This window comes from Garra rufa, chromosome 9, assembly GCF_049309525.1.
Source record: "Garra rufa chromosome 9, GarRuf1.0, whole genome shotgun sequence".
NCBI lineage: Eukaryota > Metazoa > Chordata > Actinopteri > Cypriniformes > Cyprinidae > Garra > Garra rufa.
Window position 1 is genome coordinate 10,853,016 of NC_133369.1, and position 25,659 is coordinate 10,878,674.

Consider the following 25,659-nt stretch of genomic DNA (forward strand, 5'->3'; position numbering starts at 1 on the left):
ATATATATATATATTATATATATATATATATATATATATATATATATTAGGGCTGTCAAAATTAACGCGTTAATAGCAAATTCATTTTAACGGCACTAATTTTATTAACGCGCGATTAACGCAGCGCGCATTTTCTGTTTGACCCACTACCTAGCCCATAGTTAAAGAAATGGATGCACAGTTCTGCCAACCTAGCGAAAAGTGTCTAGCAACAATAAATAAACACATAATTGGACAAACCTAATATAGTTTCTGAGGCTCTTCGGTTTTGCTGAACGTGTGTGAGGTCTCCCAATGCGCGCGCACCTCCCTCTCTTTATATCTGCGTCTGCTTTGTTCAGTGAGCGGCAGTGGAGCAGCGCTTTCAGTTAAAACTGATGTTATGTTCATTCCAGTGCTTGAAGTGGGCCAGTACGCAGGTACTTCTGTATTTTATCCTTTTGCGTACACTTCTGGCATATTTCTATGAATGCAAGCGGAGTCGGTGTACGTTAGGGTTGGTGCTGTGGGGTTGATGCGTAAAGCCACATACGAGTATGCACGCGAAAACGGCGTATTAAATGCACGTCAAACACATGCATAATTGCATATCATATGCACGCCAAAGTTAATTTCAGCTTGTTAATAGCACGCCAAATAGAAACAGAAAGTCGTGCTAGTGCGCATTTGCATTTGCATGAGACCAGGCTCTCCAATCAGTACGTTATAACCAAAACAATACATTAAAACATAAAAGAAGCAGGTTTTTGGGATCAAATAACTTTAAATGGCTAAACTCCTAAAAAGTCAAAGGATCCTGAAGGCATTCAAACAGGAAGTTAAAAACAACGATAATAATGCAGGGAATAGTGACTTATGTCCAGATGCCGGTAAATGATTCTTTTCAGTGATTGAATCATGATCATAATTCAGGATTTTTTTCAGTTATTATTTCATATTACTTTGGTTGTCTGATAAAAGACATATTAAATCAAAACAATGGAACCAGTTTTGTTGAGAACTTGGCTGCATCAAATGACAGTATGTGGGCACCTAGAGGCAAACAAATGTAATAATAAATGTAGATTTTGCATGTTCAGAAGAAGTGAGCTGCCCTGTCCTGCGAATAATGTAAACAGGCTTGTGTAAGTAAATTGCTCAGTGCAAAGAACAAGAAGTAATGGGAACCTGGTGTTTCTATGTTCTTTTTTTTCATGTGTCTAATAGACATGAACAAGTTATTTGAAAAACATCTATGACATTTGAAACAAGTTAGTCTAGTCAAGTATGGTTTCACTGATAATAAACACATATTTGCTTAAAGCAACCATATTTGTCCATGCCAATGTTGATTAGAGTATTAAAAACGTTAAAAGGTGTTTAATTTAAGGTACATTTAGAACAGATAAAAATGTGCGATTAATCGCGAGTTAACTCAAGACAACCATGCGATTAATCGCGATTAAATTTTTTAATCGATTGACAGCCCTAATATATATATATATATATATATATATATACGCACATACATTTTTAATTATAATAAAATATGTAGAATATAATACAATTTAATGTAATAATATATTAATATAATATAATTTATAATGTCATTTATATTATTTAATATAATCTAAGCTGTAATTATATGACAATGTATTAATTTCAATATGATACAATTTAATTTAATAATATATATATGATACAATATTTATAATGTAATGTATAGTATACATTAATATAATTAAAATTTGAATATATATATATATATATATATAAATTAAAATATATTAATTATAATACAATTTAATAATATGAAATATTTATTTATAATGTATAGTGTAGTGTAAATTAATAGAATAAAATTTTTAGCTTATATTATATGAAAAAATGTAATATAATATTAAAATATTAATATTTATAATATAATAATAGAAATATAATTATTATAATTATAATACATTTTAATTTAATAATATATAATCTAACATTTATAAATGTAATGTATAGTATACATTTATATAATATATATATATATATATATATAATACTAATAGTATTATAATATATAATAATATATAATTTATAATGCAATTTAATGTAATTTATTAATTGTATAATACTTAACTTTTAACTTATATATATATATATATATATATATATATATATATATATATATATATATATATGTTAAATTTAAATATATTATAATATAATTGTATTTAATAATATATAATAATTATATAATATAATATATAATGTATAATTTAATATATTACATTTTTTACTTATATATATATATACATATATTATATAGAAAATATACTTATATAAATTTTTTATTATATTGAAATATATTAACACAATATATAATAATTAGGGGTGGGCATAGATTAATTTTTTTAATCTAGATTAATCTAGATTAAATCTTGGAATTAATCTAGATCAGTCATTCCCAAAGGCGGGGTCCCGACCCACAAGTAGGTCGCGGGAGATTTTGTATGGGTCGCCAAGTCGAGCGCTCTTTTTCAGTGCGCTATATACAACATTTATATGTGTAGTTCACCTATTAGCCGCACGAGGGAGCTCGTCGTTTTCTTCTTCTTCTGCTTTCTTTTTTTGTTGTTGTTTCACACATACTCCGTCTGCAGTGCATATGCGTTGCGTATTTTTTTCCGCACCCATGGTTTACGGATTGGAGCGTTCAAACTGCACGCGGTTGCTGTCCAGCAGTGCGTCCCAAAAGCAGTGCGTCTGCAGCAGAGCAGCGATCGTTTCGGCAGAGTCTATTTTTTGCTGTGCGCAAGCGCTGCATCTGCTGAATTAAAGTGACAGTGCATTGTTCGGTGTAAAAAGGAACATGGATTCACACGAAAATGTCCCATAATTGTATATAAATGAAATCCACTGTTTCACAGTCAACACGTGGCTTTTTGGCTAGGTTTAAAATAAGCAAAAATGCAGTTTTAAAGAAAAAGGCAACGTAATACGTGCACGTGTCCAGATTGTTTTTAATAAAGATTTAATGCGAAAGAAAAGCACGAGAGCCGACTGTTTCTGTCTGTGGTAAGTTTTAATTAAAATATTTTTGATAGCCCAATTTCAATTAGAAAAGGAAGCTATAGCCTCCCTATGTTGTTTAAATGTGTTGCAACTTGCTTGAGCAACCTAATATACAAATCTAGAAGTCAAGTGCATTGAATAATACGTTGTTTTTTATTGAATTTAAACGTGAATATGTCTGTTATTGTATTAGTGTACTGTGATAAAAGAGGATCACAATGCTGAAAAAGCACTTTTTGATTTGATATCAAAATAACGGATAAATATTGTGTTTGTGGTAAACAACATTTTCTGCAAATCTGCAGTTTACTTAAATAAATAAAAAAGTGCTTTGTCAAATATCTGTATCTCTTTTAAATGGTTAAGTGGAAGCATGACCTTAATGGTCATACATATTTTGTTAATGCATAAATTATCTTTGTGATATATGAACTATATGGGCTTATATGTTTATTGGGTCACAAGGATTTATCGCCTTTAAAATGTGGGTCCCCAGAAAAAAAGTTTGGGAAACACTGATCTAGATTAATCTAGATTAAAATGGCTAATTTGAATTCTGCTGAAGGCATTCAGAATATGTGTGCTACCCAAATAATGACTTAAAGTCTTTGAGAATGGATCATAAAGCTCATAAAGCTGTTCTATGATAATTTGTTGATGAAAATAAATTGTTCAATTAGATGTACTTGTGTTTACTAACTAACTAACAATGAAATTATTTTTTCTACCTATTAGATTGTGTTTTTTTTTAACGTCAACACCTACCCAGCCCATTACATGTTACACCGTACTTTTATTTTGACAGGTTGCCGTGAAGTTTCTGTGTCATACAGTATGATATGATGCTAGTTTTCTCAAATGAAACGTTAAAAGTGACACTCACAGCAGTTTGGGAGATTGAGTTTATCTGTTCATGTGAGATGAAAATGCCAAAAATTACCGGGAGCGTCACGTGTGTTTCAGTATGCGTGTAGTAAAAGCTCGTCTCCGCAATGCATACATACAGCTAGGCAAACGGAACATATCGGATTCATATTAAAACGGTCTTTTTGCATTTCAGGTTTCACATACACTAGTCCATATCGCGATTTGAATTAAGTGACTGACCAACATTTGATTTATGAATCCAAAAAACGACGAATTTACGTGGCATTTCGCTATAGCAGATTCGGTTTTTATGAATGGAGGACGACGCGATCCCGTCTGTGTTTTGGCGGAGGAGACGTAAACGCGCGACCATATTCTATAGTCTTCGGTATACATCCGCGTTAAACTATCAAGGTGAAAGTCATCATAGCTTGCGTAGTTTAGACCCAGCTCCCAACCCAAATCTGAGAATAGATTAACGGCGATATTTTTTTTTATCGCGCAATAAGAGTTTCACGTTAACGCAGCACGTTAACGCCGATAACGGCCCACCACTAATAATAATAGTAATAATATTAATAATAATAATAGTTATATAATTTATATTTGTAGTTTAATATAACATCATTTAATTTAAGTATATAAAACTGTAAGTTACATTAAAATATATAACTTACAATATATAATAATAATAAAATATAATTGATAATGAATTTTACATAAATAAATTACATTTCATTTCTCTCTCTCTCTCTCTCTCTCTCTCTCTCTCTCTCTCTCTCTCTCTCTCTCTCTCTCTCTCTCTCGGCTGTACATGTATAAGCCGTTATGCTTTATCACATCTCTGTGGTTAAAGTCTGCGAATTTACATATTTCCCAGGTAACTGATCCTAAAAGCCTGGGTAAATGTTGTAGTATAAGAGCCATAGACCATTAGAGCTGGTTTGTTGTAAGCTTTTACTGCTTAAAATGATAAGACTGAGGTACGTGTGTGTGTGTGTGTGTGTGTGTGTGTGTGTGTGTGTGTGTGTGTGTGTGTGTTTTATTTTTTATTTAATGCACGTGCATGTACAATTAGTGTTACATTTGCAGACAAAACAGGTAAAAATGAATCTGGGTCAGAACAATATTATTTCCTTTACTACTGAAAGGAAAAAGAGAACAGCATGTGGCCTTGTCCCATATTTCCCACCTGTGTTATGTGACCACTGAACACTAGTTCAGGCGGTGGCCTTTATATTTAGAACACAAAATGCTAGATAATCAGTGAGCCACTGAACAATGGCTGTGTTCCAAAACATAGTGAGCTGCCTAAGTAGACAGCATTATAAGACATCATCGATGCAAATGCTGTTCCAAAAGTGTGAGTTATGTGTCGCTGCTTATGTAGAGTGTTCCAAATCACTGGCTTATGAGGTTTCATATGAAGTGCAGACAGCAAATCAACTTAATAGATTGTGAACACACCCAATGTGTCATGGGTACTGAGAACAAATGCATATTTATTCAAGAGATTTGTCATATTTTGTTGATGGAGAGACACCAAATCCATCGTCTCTGCGGTTCTGGAACATTCTGTGTGTAGCCAGTGTCCATCCAGAGCCACAGAGACGATGGATTTGGTGTCTCTCAGACACACATTGGGCTCTTTGTTTAGTTTGGATGTGGCAGCTCTTATCTCGGAGTGTGAAAAGCCTGTTTCAGACAATATACACACACATGTGAGGCTTCAATTCTAGACAATTTTGCGGTTTTTCACGGAACTTATCTCTGCTGCTTGTGTTTGCTCACTGTGTTTCTCTCTGTGACTCATGCTTCGGTCAATGCTGTTGTACTGGGATACATAGACATTAGCATATTTTTGCTATAGCTATTTTTGGGGTGTTGTAAAAATATTAATTATATTAATTATGCCAGAAAGTCATTTGAGTCCTTTCAGGAATATTTTAGATTTAAATGAACTTAGTTTAATCATGTTTAAAACACAGACATATATTAAGCATACTAAATATATATGCATATAGAATATATACCTAAAGCATATTGGATACAGAATTTCTGGACAAAATATAATTGAGGGTTCGTTGCTTTAAAATAAAATTATAGAAATATATTCACAATAGTTTAGTAGACATTTTATTTTATCTTATCTTAATTTATTTTACTATACTTTTACTTATTTTATTTTATTTTACTTTATTTTACGTTTTTATTTAATTTAATTTTACTTTATTTTACTTATTTATTTTACTTTTAGATGTATTTAACATTTTTGTTGTTTTAATTTTCTTTATTTGACTTTTATTTTATTTTGCTGTATTTTACTGTATTTTGTTATTTTATTTTATTTGGTTTAACTTAATGTACTATAGTTTGATTTTGTTTTACTTTATTTTATTTTACTTTACATTATTTTATTTCATTTCACTTTATTTTATTTTACTTTTTATTATAATTTATTTTACATTTATTTTATGCTTTATTTAATGTTATTTTTATTGTGTTTTACTTTTTTATTTTATTTTAATTTGCTGTATTTGACTTTATTTTGTTATTTTATTTGGTTTAACTTACTGTACTGTACTTTATTTTGTTTTTGTTTCACTTTATTTTTTTACATTATTTTATTTTATTAAACTTTTTTTTTTACTTTTTTTACATTTTATTTTACTTTGTTTTACTTTTTCACTTTATTTTATTTTATTTAGTTTTACTTTTATTTTATTTTACTTTTTATTATCATTTATTTTACATTTATTTTATTCTGCTTTATTTTACTTTTATTGTGTTTTACTTTATTTTATTTTGTTTTACTTTTTTATTTTATTTTACTTTATTTTGTTATTTTATTTGGTTTAACTTACTGTACTGTATTTTGTTTTTGTTTTACTTTTTCACTTTATTTTATTTTACTTTATTTTGCTGTATTTTACTTTTTATTTGATTTGATTTAACTTATTGCACTTTTTTATTTTACAGTTTTATTTCTTTTTACTTTATTTAGTTTTCCTTTATTTTTTATTTTATTAATTTTATTTAATTTTATTATAGTTTATTTTACATTATCTTATTTTGTTCTACTTTATTTGTTTATTTATTTGACATTTAGTTTTTCACTTTATTTTATTTTACATTATTTTATTTCATTTTACGTTTTTTTTTTTACTTTATTTTGTGCTATCTTTCTTTATCGTATTTTATTTAACACTTAAATCATATGATACGAAATTCCTCTTAGTTCCCATCCAATTCCAAATTCCTAAGCCACATTACATGCAATATTGTTTTCTGAAGCAAATATAGTTTGTCTTTGAATGTATGAATCAAATAATCTTTTCCAGTTGATATGAGCTTTCTAAACATCATGACAGTATGTTCCAGAGTAACAAATCTCTATTTTACTAAGACATCTCATTCAGTGACGTACTGTAAATACAGAGAGATCAGCCACTGTCGCTGTTTGTCAGGTTATGTTCTGAAAGCGCTGGATAAAAGATCAGCGTTCCTATCGCCGCTCGCGCTGGCCTGGTTTCTTTCGCTGCCGTCTCTTTGGTGTAAGCACAGAAATAGCAGGACGACTATGACTCACGGCTGCACAGTCGAGCGTCTCTCTGTCACACTGTCACAAGTGCAGAACCTGTTAGACGGATTCTGGAGTTAATGTTAATGTAAGGATGGACCGACCGCCTGGAGCAAAGTGAACATGTGGGGGAATTGCTAACATTGCTCTCATAACCCTGAACATACACACGCACACCCATGAGACTGTATGCATACACATTAGTGCAAACTTCAGTTGAGTCATCTGATATTGATCTTTTAATTCCTTTTTAATGGAGGAGCAAAACATATTCGTTAACCTACACATTATGTGTAGCACATTTCCTGTTTTGCAGATTTTTTTAAGTGTCTGTTTGTTTGTTTATTTGTTTATACCAGGGATGAATAGTTTGATGAATGCAATCAACTGCAATTTGTAAATGTTTATTTGTCTCCTGTTATGTTGAACATTTTTAAATTTTTAAATGTTCCTTTTCCTTTTTTTATGGGGAAAAACAGTCACAAAAAATTGTGGGACAGTTATTGTATATGTTTTGGTTTAATATAATCAAATTTAACATAATAATTTAATTTAATTTAAATTTAAAGTCTCCTATCATGTTTAAATAAATAAAAAAATAGATTTTATTTTTTTTTTTTTTTTTAATTTTTCCTGATTTTATTAAAATTAGAATTTTTTTCCAATGTAAACATTTTCCCCATTTTATTATGGGGAAAAAACATGGTCACAGAAATTTGTGGGACTCCATTATTGTATATGTTTTGATTTAATATAATCAAATTTAACATAATAATTTAAATATGAATCATACCAGGGTTGAATAGTTTTATGAATGCAACCAACTGTGATTTGTAAATGCTTTGTGATTATTTGTTTGTTTCCTATCATGTTTAAAATTGAAAAAAAAAAAAAATAGATTGTTAAAAATTTAAATTTTTTCCCAATTTGATTAAAATTATAATTTTTTTCAATGTGAAAATTTCGCCCATTTTATTATAGGGAAAAACATGGTCATCAAAAAATTGTGGGACACAGTTATTTTGATTTAATATAATCAAATTTAATATAATTAATAAAAAAAAAATTATACCAGGGTTGAATAGTTAGTTGTAAATACTGTGCGATTTGTTTGTCTCTTATCATATTTTTACATTTTTATTTTTTTTTAATTTTACTAGATTTTATTACATTTTTGAAAATGTAAAATATTTTACATTTGAAAAAAAAAATCTGGTTTAATATAATGAAATTTAATAGAATTAATTTATAAGTGAATTATACCAGGGTTGAATAGTTTGATGAATGCAATCAGCTGCAATTTGTAAATGTTGTGCGATAGTTTGTCGTCTCTCATGTTTAAAATTTTTGACATTTTTAACATTTTATTCAAATTTGGAAATTTTGTAAAATGTTAATATTTTCCAGATTTATTATTTATTTATTTATTATGATATTATTATTTTATTATGATTTTACATGGTCACAGAAAATTTTGTGGGATGCAGTTATTGTATATGTTTTGATTTAATGTAATCAAATTTAATATAATTAATTAAAAATATATATATATTATACCAGGGTTGAATAGTTTGATAAATCCAATCAACTGCTATTTGTAAATGATATTTGTTTGTCTCCTATATTTTTACATTTTGAAATTCAAAACTTTTTCCAGATTTTATTATATTTTAATTTTTTTTTAAATGTTTTAATTTGAAAAAAGTTCCCTATTTCATTATGGGAAAAACATGGCCACAAAAAAATTGTGGGACACAGTTTATTGTATATGTTACGTTTAATATAATCAAATTTGATATAAATCTTTAACAAAATGAATTATACCAGGGTTGAATAGTTTGATAAATGCAATCAACTGCTATTTGTAAATGCTATTTGTTTGTCTCCTATATTTTTACATTTTGAAATTCAAAACTTTTTCCAGATTTTATTAGATTTTTGAAAATTATAAATGTTTTAAATTTGAAAAAAAAAAAAAAATCCTATTTCATTATGGAGAAAAACATGGCGACAAAAAAAAAAAAAAAGTGAGACGCAGTTATTGTATGTTTTGCTTTAATATAATAAAATTTTAGATAATTAATTTAAAAATTAATTCTACCAGGGTTGAATAGTTTGATAAATGCAAGCAACTGCAATTTGTAAATGCTGTGCGATTATTTGTTTGTCTCCTATCATATTTAAAATGTAAAAATTTCTACATTTCAAAATTTTCCCCATTTTATTAAAATTTTGCATGGTCACAAAAAAATTGTGGGACACAGTTATTGTATGTTTTAAGTAATAAATGTTAATATAATAAATCAGTTAATTATGACAGCATTATGACAATATCGTATAATTATAATTGTTACTGTTGGGGTCAGCAATATTTGTACATATTTTACAGTTTCCACAAAATTCACAATATTTCTGTTTTTGAGAATCAAATAAATTCCCAACTTAGTGAGCAGAGAGACTTCTTTCAAAAACATTTAAAAAATACCAACCCCAAACTTTTGAACAGCAGTAGCCATCTCATACAAAAATAACATTTGTAATACAGATCTAATAGATTGTTATAGGCATTAAAGGAGTAGTTCACTTTCAGAACAAAAAATTACATGATAATGCCTTGTCATCCAAGATGTTCATGTCTTTCTTTCTTTCTTTCTTTCTTTCTTTCTTTCTTTCTTTCTTTCTTCAGTCGTAAGGAAATTGTTTTTTGAGGAAAACATTTCAGGATTTCTCTCCATATAATGGACTTATATGGTGCCCCCGAGTTTGAACTTCCAAAATGCAGCTTCAAAGGGCTCTAAACCAGAAAGTCATTGAAAAGTGCTTGAATTTCTCTCTCAAAAGGTTGTACAAACCCTGAAATTAATACTGTAATAACATTCGACTTTGCTTAAGTTGGTGTGACTTCTGGTTGTTTGACCTACATCAGCGCTGTTTATAACAGAATTCTGAGCAGAATTTGAATGATTCTCACTGATCTTTCAGCAACCTTAATTCTTTTTGGGCGAAATCAAACACTTTTCACTGGATCTCGCAGCACTGTGCAGTAACAGTGTCGCGAAATCAACTTTGGTTCCCGAGGCTGTTCTGAGTTTGGACAAGTGTGTTTGTGTTGCGGTCCGAGCTGATAAACGGTCCGCGCTGCGCAGCTCAAACGTGGCGCGCTTTGGTTTCTCTTTCGCTTTGTTTGCCGTTTAATGTTTCTCATATGAAACAGAAATAGCAGCGCGCATGAGTTGAATAACGCGGTGGTCGCGCCATTGCGACCGCTCACAAAATTTAGTCGCACCGGCAGAAAAAATGGGACCATTTGGTCGCAGTCTGGAGCCCTACAAGTGCTTGTCAAATCTGCCGTCCAGTGATGTTGCGATCTCCGGTAGATTGTTGTTGTTCTTGGCTCTCTAGCTTTTCTTTTTTGGCTGGCCCGCCCCCTAGTGGACAAACTAATTAGTGCAAAAACCATTCAAGCCACCTGCTGCTCCCTCGGGCCGGTCGAAGATGATTGGCGGGCCGCCAATTGAATAGCCCTGCTCTAAACTATCACAGCCGAGGAAAAAAGGATCTTATCTAGCAAAACGATGGGTTATTTTCTAAAAAAAAAAAATATATATATGACAATTTATATACTTTTTAACCTCAAATGCTTGTCTTGTATAGCTCGGCAAGATGAGCGTTTGAGATTTAAAAAGTATATAAGTTGTAAATGTTTTTAGAAAATAACCGACCGTTTCGCTAGATAAGAACCTTCTTCCTCGGCTGGGATCATTTAGAGCCCTTTTAAGCTGCATTTAAACTGTATTTTGGAGAAAAATCCTGAAATGTTTTCCTCAAAAAACACCATTTCTTTACAACTAAAGAAAGAAAGACATGAACATCTTTGATGACAAGAGGGTGAAAACATTATCTGTAAATTTTTGTTCTGAGAGTGAACAAGTCTTTTAACATGCACCGCATTCGAGTGTGCAATTTCAAATTAACCAACATCAATATTGAATTGGAAAGTCAGTGGCAATACGTAACACAGCCCAATTAGCTTTACATAACCCAGCCATTGAAATTAGCTTGAAAGACACACAGAATCACAGCACAACACAAATGTGATACTGTCAGGTGGCAGCACTACATCTCTCTCTCTCGCTCTCTCTCAGAGGTCAGGGTGGTCTCTGTCTGTTACAGCGTTTGCAGCAGCAGGAGGCATTGCAAGGTGAAGACACATCGGCTGTCATTGTGCTGAGCGAGAGAGAAAGAGAGGGAGACAGTGGGGAAAGGAGGGAGGTAGACAGGGAGGGTGAGAAAGAGAGAGAGAGAGAAGCTGCGTTCTCTGGCTCACCGGAATCGCTCGTTCACACTCGCTGTTGACGGATGAGCCATCGGTCGAGGCTGAGAGCTCGGCAGCTTGTGTCAAGCTGAGGGGAGAGCGGAACATGAACATAATGAGAACCTTCCCTCGCTTGCTTTCAGATACCGGCCAGAAGAAGACGCCGGAGAAGAAGGATGGAAGGCGGATGTCATTCCAGAGACCGAAGGGCACCATCGAGTATTCCGTAAGTGGAAAACATCAACCCCTTTCCTTCTTATTTCTGTGCTGTGTGTTGTAGGCTTGCAGATCTCATCCCGGCGTTGTTTACTCTGAGGATTTTTCCACATGTACCTGCGAGAGTTTGCACGCGGACTGTGTTTGTGTCTGTGTGTGTATCCACAGTGATACTGTGTTTTCATCAGCGCTCAGGATGGAGAGACGTTGCATGGAGCCGTGCAAATGTTTACATCCGCCTGTTTATTTTCACCGGTCTGCTTGCGAATGTTCTTATCAGCATGCATTCCAGCAGAGTATCAGTGAATGACCTTCCTTTCTGCGTTTGCATTTCCATTGATTTGGCGAGCGTGCGTGCCGAGCGGGAGAGAGAGAGAGAGACCGTGTGAGCTTCGATTGTCTGTCTTAACAGCTTGTTGTGTTCTTGAAATGACCCTCAAATTCCAGCTGCGGGCAGAACGCTTCTCGTCTCTCTCCCTAGTAACAGAGGAGCGTGTGGGTTGAGATGAGATCTGGAGTTCTGCCTGGAAGTGGAACGAGAGGAGAGGAAACTGCTGGCGGCTAGAGCTGTCATTTAGCCACAAGATCGGAGTCATACCGCTTTTCCAGCAAAAACAGCGCTGGTGCTCTGTTAGGGAATCTGATAATGTGTCTCAGAAATGGCTCTTGTTTACACTGAGTTAGATGAGCTGACTAGGTCACTGTGTTTGTTTACAAATCTTATGAGTTTTGAAAAGATGTTTTAAAATTTAAAAGTACACTCTTAAAAATAAAGGTGCTTTAAATGGTTCTTCACAGCGATGCCATAGAAAAGCCATTTTTGGTTCCACAAAGAACCAGTCAGTCAAAGGTTCTTTACAGAACCATCTCTTTCTTACCCTTTTATAATCTGAAGAACCTTCTTTTGCCACAAAGAACCTTGTGAAACAGAAATGTTCTTCAAATGTTAAAGGTTCTTTAAGGAACCACTCAGAAAAAAAGGTTCTTCTATGGCATCGTGAAACACCTTTATTTTTAAGAGTGTAGAGATGTGCAAAGTCAACTAATCATGGCTACCTGAATGGGTACTCAATTGATTATTTGTGACCTTGGACCACAAAACCAGTCTTAAGTAGCATGGGTATATTTGTAGCAATAACCAAAAATACATTGTGTGGGTCAGAATTATCAATTTTTCAAAAGTATTTTAAGTAAAGATCATGTTCCATGAAGATATTTTATAAATTTCCTACTGTAGATATATAAAAAAAACATAATTTTTGATTAGTAATATGCCTTGTCAAGAACTTAATTCGGACAACTTTAAAGGCAATTTTCTCAATATTTAGATTTTTTTGCACCCTCAGGTTCCAGATGTTTAAATAGTAATGTTTCGCCAGATATTGTCATGTCCTAACAAATCATACATCAATGGAAAGCTTATTTGTTCAAAAAACTGACCGGTGACTGGTTTTGTGATCCAAGGTCACATAGTTTAAAGCACAGCATGTTGTCAGCATGCTATTGAAAGCACTGTAGTTAAAAATATTAAAACTAAATGTGTGCATGAGAATACTGCTTAATCAACCTTGATATTCGATTTGCTACCTAATTCAATTAGGTATAGTTGCATGCGCAGTAGACTAGTCAAGCATCATGACCCATCCCTAATCCAAAGTAATTTAAATGAGCATATTTTTGACATTGCAGGTTTCTTTTCTATGTATAGTATAATATCTGTTATTTCTGGGTGGGTATGATTTTTTTTTTTTTTATGTTTTTGTAAAGTCTTGTGCTCAGCAAGGCTGCATTTATTTCATTAAAAATACTATAAAAATATCAAGGTTAGAACCTTTTTAATAATATTATTACAATTTTTAAATAACTCTACTTACATTTTATTATGTTTTAAATGTAATCTGTATTTTCAGCATCATTACTCCAGTATTAAGTGTCACATGATCCTTCAGAAATCATTCTAATATGCTGATTTGCTGAACAAGAATTATGTTATTATTGATGTTGAATTTTTTTTTTTAGGATTCTAGGATAAATAGAATGTTCAAAATAACTTTTCTTTAAATACATTACCAGTCATGTAAAGAAGTCTCTTCTGCTCACCAAGCCTATATTTATGTGATCCAAAGAACAGCAAAAAACAGTAAAATTTTGAAATATTTAAAATAACTGTTTTCTATTTGAATATATTTAAAAATGAATAAATTAATACATTTTCAATATCATTACTTTAGTCTTTAGTGTCACATGATCCTTCAGAAGTCATTCTAATATGCTGTTTTGCTGCTCAAGAAACATTTATTTTTATTATTATCATTATCATCATGAATATTTAAAACAGTTGAGTAATTTTTTTTTTAGGATTATTTGAATGGAAACATCCAAACATTAAGATTTATCAGAAATAAAAAGCTTTTGCAACATTATACACTACAGTAGTCAACATTTAAAGTGGATCAAAAATTTTCATCAAAGTTGTCCCAAGACAAGAACGGGTATTGTTTTGATTTTAGGGCAACTTTGATGTAAGGTTTTGATTCGCTTCAAATGTTGACTACTGTATACCATTCAAAAGCTTGAAATCAGTATTTTTCTTTTCTTTCTTTTTTTTTCCTGTTCAAATTACACCAGCGTTACCGACCGCAACCGGAAATTTATTTGGAAATTTATTCCCGCGTCGCAAGAAATCTGGTCGGTTCCCGCGGTAGAGCCGGGGGAATGCAGACCTCTATGCTGTATTTTGGATCAAATAAATGCAGGCTTAGTGAGCTGAAGAGACCTCTTTTAAAAACATAAAAAATCTCACTGTTCAAAAACTTCAAAAATTCTGTCATTAATTACTCAACCTCATGTTCCAATCCCTTAAGGCCTTCATTCATTTTAGGAACACAAATTAAGATACTTTTATGAAATCTGAGAGCTTTCTGACTCTGCATAGACAACTGCCACATTCAAGACCCAGAAAGGTAGCAAGAACATCAATAAAATAGTCCAGTTGACAAAGATACTTTTTGTGCGCAAAGAAAACAAAAATAATGAATTTGTTCAACTATTTTCATAGCGTGTCAGTCTTCGACGCACATTCATAATAGTACCACGGTTGAACCATTGATATCACACAGACTGTTTTAATGATGTACTTCCTACCTTTCTGGACCTTGAACTTGTCAGTTGCGTTGCTGTCTATGCAGGGTCAGAAAGATCTCGGATTTCATCTAAACTATCTTAATTTGTGTTCTGAAGATGAACGAAGGTCTTACTAGTTTGGAACGACATGAGGGTGAGTAATTATTGACAGAATTTTTATTTATGAGTGAACTATGCCTTTAACTTGTTTGAGATAGTCTGGTCAGGCACCAGCACCCTCTTGGTGGAAGAGAGGGGCATCAGATTCAGTTCAAAACTGGCATCAGGTAGCTGTGGGATTGGACGCTGGTGTAGCTGATATGCTCTGTTCATCAGAGTCAGTGTTGCTACTGCTGCTGTCACGGTTCTGTTTCCAGACGGTTCTGCTCTTTCCCCTATGGATCTGAGCAGGTGTCTGACACCCATCACCCCCCAACACAAGCTGAAGATCCATCTCTGTCGGCCAAAAGTGATTGACAGGGCCTTTGTTTTCCTCCGCAGAGCGTGAAAAGTGTGCAGGACGACGGCGGGGCATTTGTCACAGGGCATAAACAGCGTGTCATGAGGCTGTTTGCTGCGGTTGTTGGTGAGGGGTGTGTGGGGGTTAACATGAGAGAGATGGCAGATATGGCACTCATATCTCAGTCTCTCAGCTTGCCTTGCAGTCTTCCACTCAAAAACCACACCACAACACTGCAAGATGGATGTGATGTTGAGAAGATGTTTGGATAATTATTGGACATGATGTGTGATTCTAAACACACAAATCTTAGACAAAAATGAATATTCTGTCATCATTTACTAACCCTTGTGTCGTTCCAAACATATAGTCAAACCAAAACGTATTCAGACACCTTCAGCATTTCTAACATTATCACAGTTTATTGGCTATAGTTTAGAAATGGTAATAAAACATAAGAACTGAAATTCATCTTGATAATGTCAGATAACAAAAATTCAGACAACTGTTAGTATGACAATATTTACACAGCTGTCAATATTTTGTTGACCAGTTACCAATGCCTAATTTTGTTTAGTGTGTGGTGTAAAAAGGTCACATTAGTAATAAAAGAAAAAAAATTAAGCAAAACATGGTCGAGTCAAGGTGTGAATGATTCTTGGTCCCAAATTTGCTTTATTTTGCTATCATCACTATAGTGTCCTGCACCCACTAGTATAAAATATCAAAAATTCTATCTGGTGTCTGAATAATTTTTGGTTTGACTGTATATGACTTTTCTTTTCCTATGGCTTCATTGTTTTTGTCCATACATTGCCTAGTTTTTTTGGACCCCATTAACTTTCATTGTATGGGCAAAAGCAGTTAAAAATATTGGAAAATGACAGTGTTCATTTTGAGAGTCTCTATTATTGTGAAAGCCTTGCCTCCTGCCACAGGTGAATTCAGGATTGCTCTTTTCTCAAGAAGCAGTCGTGACCTCAAGATGGGTTGAAGGAGAGCTAAACTATTGTAGCCCATCTGCTCAGTCACTAATAACACTTCTCAGGTCAGCGGGTCCTCACCATTGGCTGGTCTGTGGCCAATTAAACGGTTGGACTCGAGGAAAAAGCAAGAGACTGAGATCTCATTGGAGAGAAACAGTGAGGATTCAGCATCTGCTTTAATGTTTCATGAGTCTCTTGATTCCTGCAGTGGTCTGATTCGGCTAGAGTCATTGTAACAGCACTGAAGTTATGTAGTTAGTGATTAAAGCTTATAGTCTCATTATGCGTGATGCATACTGTGCACAAAATCAATAGACTTTCTGTGCATATTTATAATTGCATTGATTTGTATTCAACATCAGCAAATCATGCAACAATCACTCCTAAGCTCTTAAAAACACATTTCTGACTGTACTTGAACCTCATATGTGACCCTGGACCACAAAACCAGTCATAAGGATAAATCTTGAAATTTGTACATCTGAAAGCTGAATAAATAAGCCTTCCATTGATGTATGGTTTGTTAGGAAAGGACACTATTTAACTGAGATATACAACTATTTGAAACTCTGGAATCTGAGGTTGCAAAAATATCTAAATATTGAGAAAATCGCCTTTAAAGCAATGCATATTACTAATCAAAGACTAAGCTTTGATATATTTATGGGAGGAATGGAGCATTATCTTTATTTAATATCCTAATGATTTTTGGCACAAAAGAAAAATCGATAATTTTGACTCATACAATGTATTTTTGGCTATTGCTACAAATATACCCATGCTACTTTTAAAAAAAAGTTCACTTCCAGAATTAACTGTAAAAAATTTACAGATAATTTACTCACCCCCTTGTCATCCAATGTCTGTTTATTCATGCCCTTCTTACCTCAGTCATATAGATTTTTTTTTTTTTTTTTTTTTTTTGAAGAAAACATTTTAGGATTTTTCTCCATATTGTGGACTTCTATGGTGCCCCCGAGTTTGAGCTTCCAAAATGCAGTTTGAATGCAGCTTCAAAGGGCTCAGAACGATCCCGGCCAAGAAGAGTCTTATCTAGCAAAATTATTTGTTATTTTCTAAAAGAAAATCACAATTTATATCCTTTTTAACCTCAAATGCTTGTCTTGTCTAGCTCTGTGTAAACTGTGTATTCCGGTTCATGACAGTTAGAGTAGGTTGAGCTTTTGAGGTTAAAAGTATATAAATTAATAACAGATCGTTTCACTAGATAAGACCATTCTTGTTTGGCTGGGATCGTTTAGAGCCCTTTGAGGTTGAATTTAAACTGCATTTTGGAAGTTCAAACTCAGGGGCACCATAAAAGTCCATTATATGGAGAGAAATCCTGAAATGTTTTCCTCAAAAAACATTAGTTCTTTACAACTGAAGAAAGAAAGACATGAACATCTTGAATGACAAGGGTGTGAGTAAATTATCTGTAATTTTTTGTTCTGGAAGTGAACTTCTCCTTTAAGACTGGTTTTGTAGTCCAAGGTCACATATGAGATTTTATCACATGGCTGAGCTGTCTTGAATACTTTTAGGGTGAATGTGAAGAGCTTTGGGAAGTGAATGTTTGTGACCAGGCCCACCAGTTGCCCCTTGACCTCCTGTTGACTTTTGAAGACACCTTGAACTGGTACAAAAACTACTGTGGAGATGCAATGGCTTCAGATAGTAACTTGGATATTTGCCATAGGACTGAATAATTGTCTCATTTTCTTTTCAAAGAATACAATGGTATTGCCATGTCCAAAGCACGATTTATGTCTCTATGGTAAGTGTTGGCTCATCTACGTGCTGCGAAAGAGAGAATGCCAACATCTTGCCAAGACTGCTGAGCTAAAATTAGTTCTTTAAGTGATCATCGACGCATTTAGCCAGCGTGTGCCATGAGGGTAGTAATGACAGCGTCACTATGGCAACTCTCATGCCACGACAGCCGTGATGTCCCACGCAGTATGGAGTTCGTCTGATTTGACATTCTGCCTGATTGCACCATTTGCTGGAATGTCATTTCCAGTTTGATGAGCTGTATGTTTTGTACAAGTTTGAATCTCACGAAACCAGGAACATGCATAGATCGTATTTCACCCCAAAATCTAAAGAAAGAAGTAACAAATTATATTTGACATAATTAAAATAAAGCTTATTATAGGAACATTGCATAGGTTTATAAATGATTTACCCTTACAGATCTGATGAAGTGGCTCATGTTGCGTTCCCAGATGAACATTAAAATAAACCCAAACTCACAGCAAGACAGTCAGCGAATGTAAATGATAACTGTTTGTGTGGAACAGCATTTACTGTGAACAGAGCTGCTCTGAAACACACATGCGTAACCTACATGCATGTAAGTAGTTAAAGTGCATATATTAAACTTGCATTGCATATATTAGTAGCATTTGTGAATTTACAATAGCATTATGCTTATGATTTTTAATAGGTTTAATATATCATGCAACTTTGGAAAATGGTGTAATAATGCGTTTCATGGAATCTCATCCATGGAATACACCACTTCCGGTATTTTGCCGGTTACTCGACACAGGTAAAATTCAGTCAAGGATTTTTTTAAATCTGAGTATTTGAATTGAATCGAGGAATTGTGACTGCCATAGAAATGTACAAGTAGACCACTTTAATAATCAAATAATACACACAGAAATGAATGTGCTCGGACTTGAATATGGCTTCTAATGAGATATGTGAGGACTTGTGAAAGCTGCTCTCAGCTTTAGGGTGGTGTAAGAGCTAAACGCTGTCTCATGATGTTTTGATCATAATGATCCTACATGTCTAAATTCAAATGGGCGAGCCGCGTTTGAAGCCGTTGTAAAATGTGCCTCTGCCTGTAGATTCTATTAAAGTTTCAAATAGCTAAACAGCAGCATATAGTTATACTGTTCTACTTGCTGAAAGAATTGTTTTTGTAGATTATTAACCTTGATACTCGTATGTGTCAGGAAGCCACTGTAATTCTAATGCACTCTTATCTTTTTACTAGTTGTACATAACATCTCTTTTTTTTGCATTTATTAAAGAGCAGGTCATATGGTTTTTATCCCCATCTAAGGTCAGAAATCATTGTAATTTTCTCAGAATATACATTTATACATGGAGTAATAATTTATAAGTATAATGTAGAAATGTTCGCCATAATATACAGAATACGCTGCAAATGTATTTATATTGCACTTTTTTTTATTGCACCAAAAACAGAAGCATAATAAATTGACAAATTTGAAAAATTAATGGAAAATTAGTTGTGTGCAAGCTATGCAACAAGGAATTCGCATCTCACCGCAGGACATCGAGCCTATTGCTACACTTAATGGCAATATTGCACTGGTCTGTTGGACTTGGTTGAACAAAAATAAACAATATTTTGTTGCTTAAGCTTATGTATTCAGTCATTATTCAATGGTATAATTAAAAATCCATATGAAAAAAAACTTACTCCTCACTGTTCTTAGGTCAAATATTTATATGCGATTAAAATTCGATTAATTTCGATTAATTAATTACAAAGCCTCTAATTCATTAGATTATTTTTTAAACGAGTCCCGGCCCTAATATAAATATATGTATCAATCATACTTAAAGGTTGTGTTTTGGAGACGTATGTTAGTCCAAATAAAGAAGATTAGAAGCCAAAGAAGATAAATGCCAAGATTAGAGAAGCAGTCCTCTGTAAAATGATGGGCACACAACAAAAGGTTCTGATGATATTGCTGTGGTATCGTAGAAAAAATGAATTTTAACCACTGATTCTTCACATCATCAACTTTCGGCAATCAAAAGCAAAGCAAACTTGCTTTCACAGTGCAGAACACAGCGTCTTCTGGACATGATGTAAACACACTAACTAGCAGAAGTGTTAGTATTAACAGACTGTTATAGTATTTGGCGGGCAGGCCGGGACACACGCTAATATGTTACCATTGGTAACAGGCAGAAGATTCGAAAATATGACAACTTGTTAAGACATTATCTTAATGTGTTTAATTTTGATTAACAACTTTGCAGACTGTTTACATTGAAGGATAGCAACATTACAAATGGCGTAAAAGATATTTTCTGAAAACCCATATGACCTGCTCTTTAATAGTTTTATGGTTGATTCTGCTGTTGAGCTTCACCTGTGTGCAATAGGCCACAAAATTGAATCTGTGAAGTCTGTTTTTTATTGACTTGCATTTGATCTGTACACAGTTCCTGCCTCTAGGAAGAAACCTTGAGTTGTCCATGTCTGGAAAATGTTAAGTTTTGTCTAGACTGTTCTGATGACTCTGCTGCATGTGTCTTTTTTCCAAACAGAAGCGACTGGCAACGGCTGACATCTCTACTGGCACGGCTCGTGTTGTATATTGGGTGATATTTTTATCTGCGACTGCCTTTAGAAAGAGGATGACAGACCTCAGCGGGACTTCCTGCTAAAGTCTGAGATTGAATTAGGAGGGAAAAAACACGGGCGCGAAGGATAGAGCACGTCTAGGCTGCAGAGAAAATCATAAATTCGCCATCTAACGACTAGAGGCATTAGTGTCCAGTGAAGGCAGGTTGTGTTTGCTCTGAAATGAAGCGTCCAAAAGCTACAAATAAATAGCCCACGGAAGAAGCGCTTTCAAATGGCTCTCGGAGGGAATCAATGTGCCAGACAGACGGGATGAAAGGACGCCGTTAGCGCGGGGGCATTGGGAATATCGACTACTGACGTTCCCATCTGGAGAAGACCAGAAAACTTCTGTGCAAATTTGCGGGGGGGTTCTTACATTCTCTAAGAAAAACAAGTCACAGAAGTCTGATTCAGAGTAGAAATGGCATTGGATATGCTGATGCTTTTTACAGTGTGATGTTTGGGAAAACTCTGTGGTGACGTAAACCATTTCAGTCATAAAGAAGCATATTTATTTGACATGTTTTCTCTGGATTGTCCTCTTAGGGGCTGTTCACACAGGATGTGCTCTTGTGTTCAAAACAAGGATCTTCAGGCATCTTTTTCAAAGTTTAAACTTGATGTTGTTTCTCAAAAACAGAGCTCATGCTGCAAGAGGCTGAAAAACATTGTCACAACATGGTTTTCATGAAGAAGAGCTGTGTCTGTGTTTATTGGGAAGTGGTTAAAGGGTTAGTTAACCCAAGAATGAACATTTTATCATCATTTGCTCACCCTCAAGTTGTTCCAATCCAACCTGTATGATTTATTTCTTCTGTGGAATACAAATGTAAATGTCCCTTGAGGCTAAAACATGGGACATGAGACTCATGATATAGTAAACAGACGGTCTATGAACAATGTAGAATCCTTTACATTAAGTCATTATCTACAGTGAAATGGTCATCTGACTGTCCTGAGCTCAGATGCTTGTTTAGAGGACTGTAATGTGGAGACTGTAGGAGGAATTTAGCATGTCTGTGTTTTGAGGAATCGATCATGCAACGATAAGTTCCACACTACAATGTGCAAAAGGGGAAGAATATGTTCACACCATGCAACATTTCTGTTGCTGTTAGGTTTTTGTCCTCTCACTTTGTTTTAGTTTCAAAAGCAATCGTTTTCTCTCAAATTTAAGCCGGCTATGTGGCCTTTTTTATTTTAATTGAACTAGATGGCTAAAATTTTACAGTAGTAGTAGTTGTTTAGGATAACGTTTAGAAGAAATTAAGAAGAAATCTTAATTAAATAGCGGGTTTAATTGAATAAAAGTTTTATACCATCTTTTAAAATTTTGGGGATCATCACATTTATTTATAACAAATGAATGCTGTTATTCAGCATGGATGTTGTTCTTTTGAACTTTACTTTTTCAAAATATTACTGTTTTTATTGTATTTTTTAATGTAATTAAAAATGTGTTTTTTTTTATTAAAATTTATTTTTTATTTATTTTTAATCTTTTTTTTGTTTTTTTTGTTTTTTGTTTTTTTACAAATTAATGCTTTTACTCAGCACGGATGTTGTTCTTTTGAACTTTTAATTTTTTCACAATATTGCTGTTTTTACTGTTTCTTTTTTTTATTAAATGCAGCCTTGATGAGCATAAGAGATAAAACATTAATTATTATTATTTTTTATGTTTATAATTTTTTTTTATTATTATTTTTTTTTTTTTTACAAATGAATGCTTTTACTTAGCACGGATGTTGTTCTTTTGAACTTTCTATATATCAAAAGATTGAAAAAGTATAATACCAGTAGTGTTGCTGAAAAAAAATTAAATTACATTTTAAAATTAAATAATTACGTAGAAATTGGTTATTTTAAACTTTTTTTTTTTTTTTTTACATTATTACTGTTTTAACTGTATTTTTGATTAAATAAATGCAGCCTTGGGAAATATAAGAGACAAAACATTATTTTATTTTTTTGATATACATTGATAATAAAAATATTTCTTTAGCACTAAATCATCATATTAGAATGGTTTATGAATGATTATGTGAAGATTGGGGTAATGATGCTAAAATTCAGCTTTGCATCTCAGGAATAAATTGCATTTTAACATACAATTAAATAGAAATGAGTTATTTTAAACTGCAATATTTTTTCGCAATATTACTGTATTTTTTTGTGTATTATGAGATTAAATGTCGCTTTTTTAAGCATAAGAGACAAAACGTTAATTGTTTTTTATTTATTGTTTAATTAATTTAATTCAAAATGTAATACATTTTTTATTATTATTATTATTATTTCGTTTTTTAACTGGATAATGGTCTGCTTGCCAAAATTCTACAGTAGTAGCAGGTGTTTAGGATCAAGTTTATTAGAAGAAACCATAAATAAATAGCAGATTTAATTGAATAGCAGTTTTATACTATATTTCAAAATATTGGGTCATCATATTTAATTTTTTCTTTACTTTTCTTTAATTTTTTTTAACAAAATGAATGCATTTATTCAGTACTTATGTTGTTCTTTTGAACTTTTTATTTATTTATTTTTAAAAAGTATAATTTTTTTCTGCAAAATTATGAAGCTGTACAACTCCTTCAACATTGATAATAATAATGAAATTTTTTTAGCACAGAATCATCATATTAGCATGGTTTCTGAACAGTCATGTGACGCTGAAGACCAGGGTAATGATGCTTAAAATTCTGCTGTGCGTTACATAAATACATTACATTTTAAAATACAATTAAATAGAAATCAGTTACTTTAAACTATAATATTTTTATTAGGGGTGGGCATAGATTAATTTTTTTAATCTAGATTAATCTAGATTAAATCTTGGAATTAATCTAGATTAATCTAGATTAAAATGGCTAATTTGAATTCTGCTGAAGGCATTCAGAATATGTGTGCTACCCAAATAATGACTAAAAGTCTTTGAGAATGGATCATAAAGCTCATAAAGCTGTTCTATGATAATTTGTTGATGAAAATAAATTATGTTCAATTAGATGTACTTGTGTTTACTAACTAACTAACAATGAAATTATTTTTTCTCCCTATTAGATTGTGTTTTTTTTAACGTCAACACCTACCCAGCCCATTACATGTTACACCATACTTTTATTTTGACAGGTTTGCCATGAAGTTTCTGTGTCATACAGTATGATATGATGCTAGTTAGTTTTCTCAAATGAAACGGTAAAAGTGACACTCACAGCAGTTTGGGAGATTGAGTTTATCTGTTCATGTGAGATGAAAATGCCGAAAATTACCGGGAGCGTCACGTGGGTTTCAGTATGCGTGTAGTAAAAGCTCGTCTCCGCAATGCATACATACAGCTAGGCAAACGGAACATATCAGATTCATATTAAAACGGTCTTTTTGCATTTCAGGTTTCACATACACTATTCCATATCGCGATTTGAATTAAGTGACTGACCAACATTTGATTTATGAATCCAAAAAACGACGAATTTACGTGGCATTTCGCTATAGTAGATTCGGTTTTTATGAATGGAGGACGACGCGATCCCGTCTGTGTTTTGGCAGAGGAGACTTAAACGCGCGATATTCTATAGTCTTCGGTATACATCCGCGTTAAACTATCAAGGTGAAAGTCATCATAGCTTGCGTAGTTTAGACCCAGCTCCCAACCCAAATTTGAGAATAGATTAACGGCGATATATTTTTTATCGCGCGATAAGAGTTTCACGTTAACGCAGCACGTTAACGCCGATAACGGCCCACCACTAATTTTTATACTGTTTTACTGTATTTTTGATTACATAAATGCAGCCTTTGTGAGCATAAGAGACTTCTTTCAAAAGCATTCAAAACTTTTATCGACTTTTGAGAGGTAGTGTACAACACCCACCTTAAAGAAATGTCTTCCTCCTCTCCCTTCTCCTTGTTTTTCACATGTTTTTGTGCATTTGTTTTGCAGGTGGAGTCGCGGGACACTCTGAACAGCATCTCGCTGAAGTTTGACACAACTCCCAACGAACTTGTTCAGCTCAACAAACTCTTCTCCAGAAATGTGGTCCCCGGGCAGGTGTGTGTTTCCCCATTGAATATCCTATTTCTTGTTTTTGGTAATTTAAGTTGTTTTTTTAAGCTACTGTTGTAGATGCAAATAGTTGCCAATACTGTAGTTAAAACAGTTTTCAGTTTTGTTCAATATTGTGTTTTGCTCTGAAATCCCATTTCATAAGTAAAAAAGCTTGCAAATGCCATTTCGTGTTGGTTATGATTGGTTATGAACTCTCAAAACTGAATTCATGGCGGGTTTCATTACAACGCTTCACTCCCTCGCCATTAGATCTCTGCCAAGCGTTAGACGAAGAATCAATCTCTCACTGTTTTAATATAGTGCAACAGCATATCAATTATTGGACGATATGACATTTAACCAGATAATATCTCTCGGATAGATGGAGTGATTAATGACTTCTCTTTTCCAGTCAGTGCACGAGTAGTTATGAAAGATCTCTTGCTAAACATCTCCAGGGATTGCTTCATCATCTCCTCACAAATACATGTTAAGCAAAGCTGAAGTCTGAGTCGTTGATATTCACATGGTGGCGAGTGCAGTAATGAGAGGGTAATAGATAGAGTCAGGCGCTGGAGATGGTCGACCGCCACATGACACAGTACAGCTGGAGGGCTCTC

General features: G+C 33.2%; 1 protein-coding gene across 1 annotated transcript in view; it reads left to right on the top strand.

Annotated features, from left to right (window-relative positions):
• Positions 1–25,659, top strand: part of LOC141343147 (oxidation resistance protein 1-like) — a 121,597-nt gene that overhangs the window by 94,276 nt on the left and 1,662 nt on the right. The window contains exons 3-4 of the mRNA XM_073847749.1: positions 11,945–12,027; positions 24,935–25,042. Of these exons, the coding sequence (XP_073703850.1) occupies positions 11,945–12,027; positions 24,935–25,042 (191 nt within the window). The remainder of the gene's footprint in view (positions 1–11,944; positions 12,028–24,934; positions 25,043–25,659) is intronic.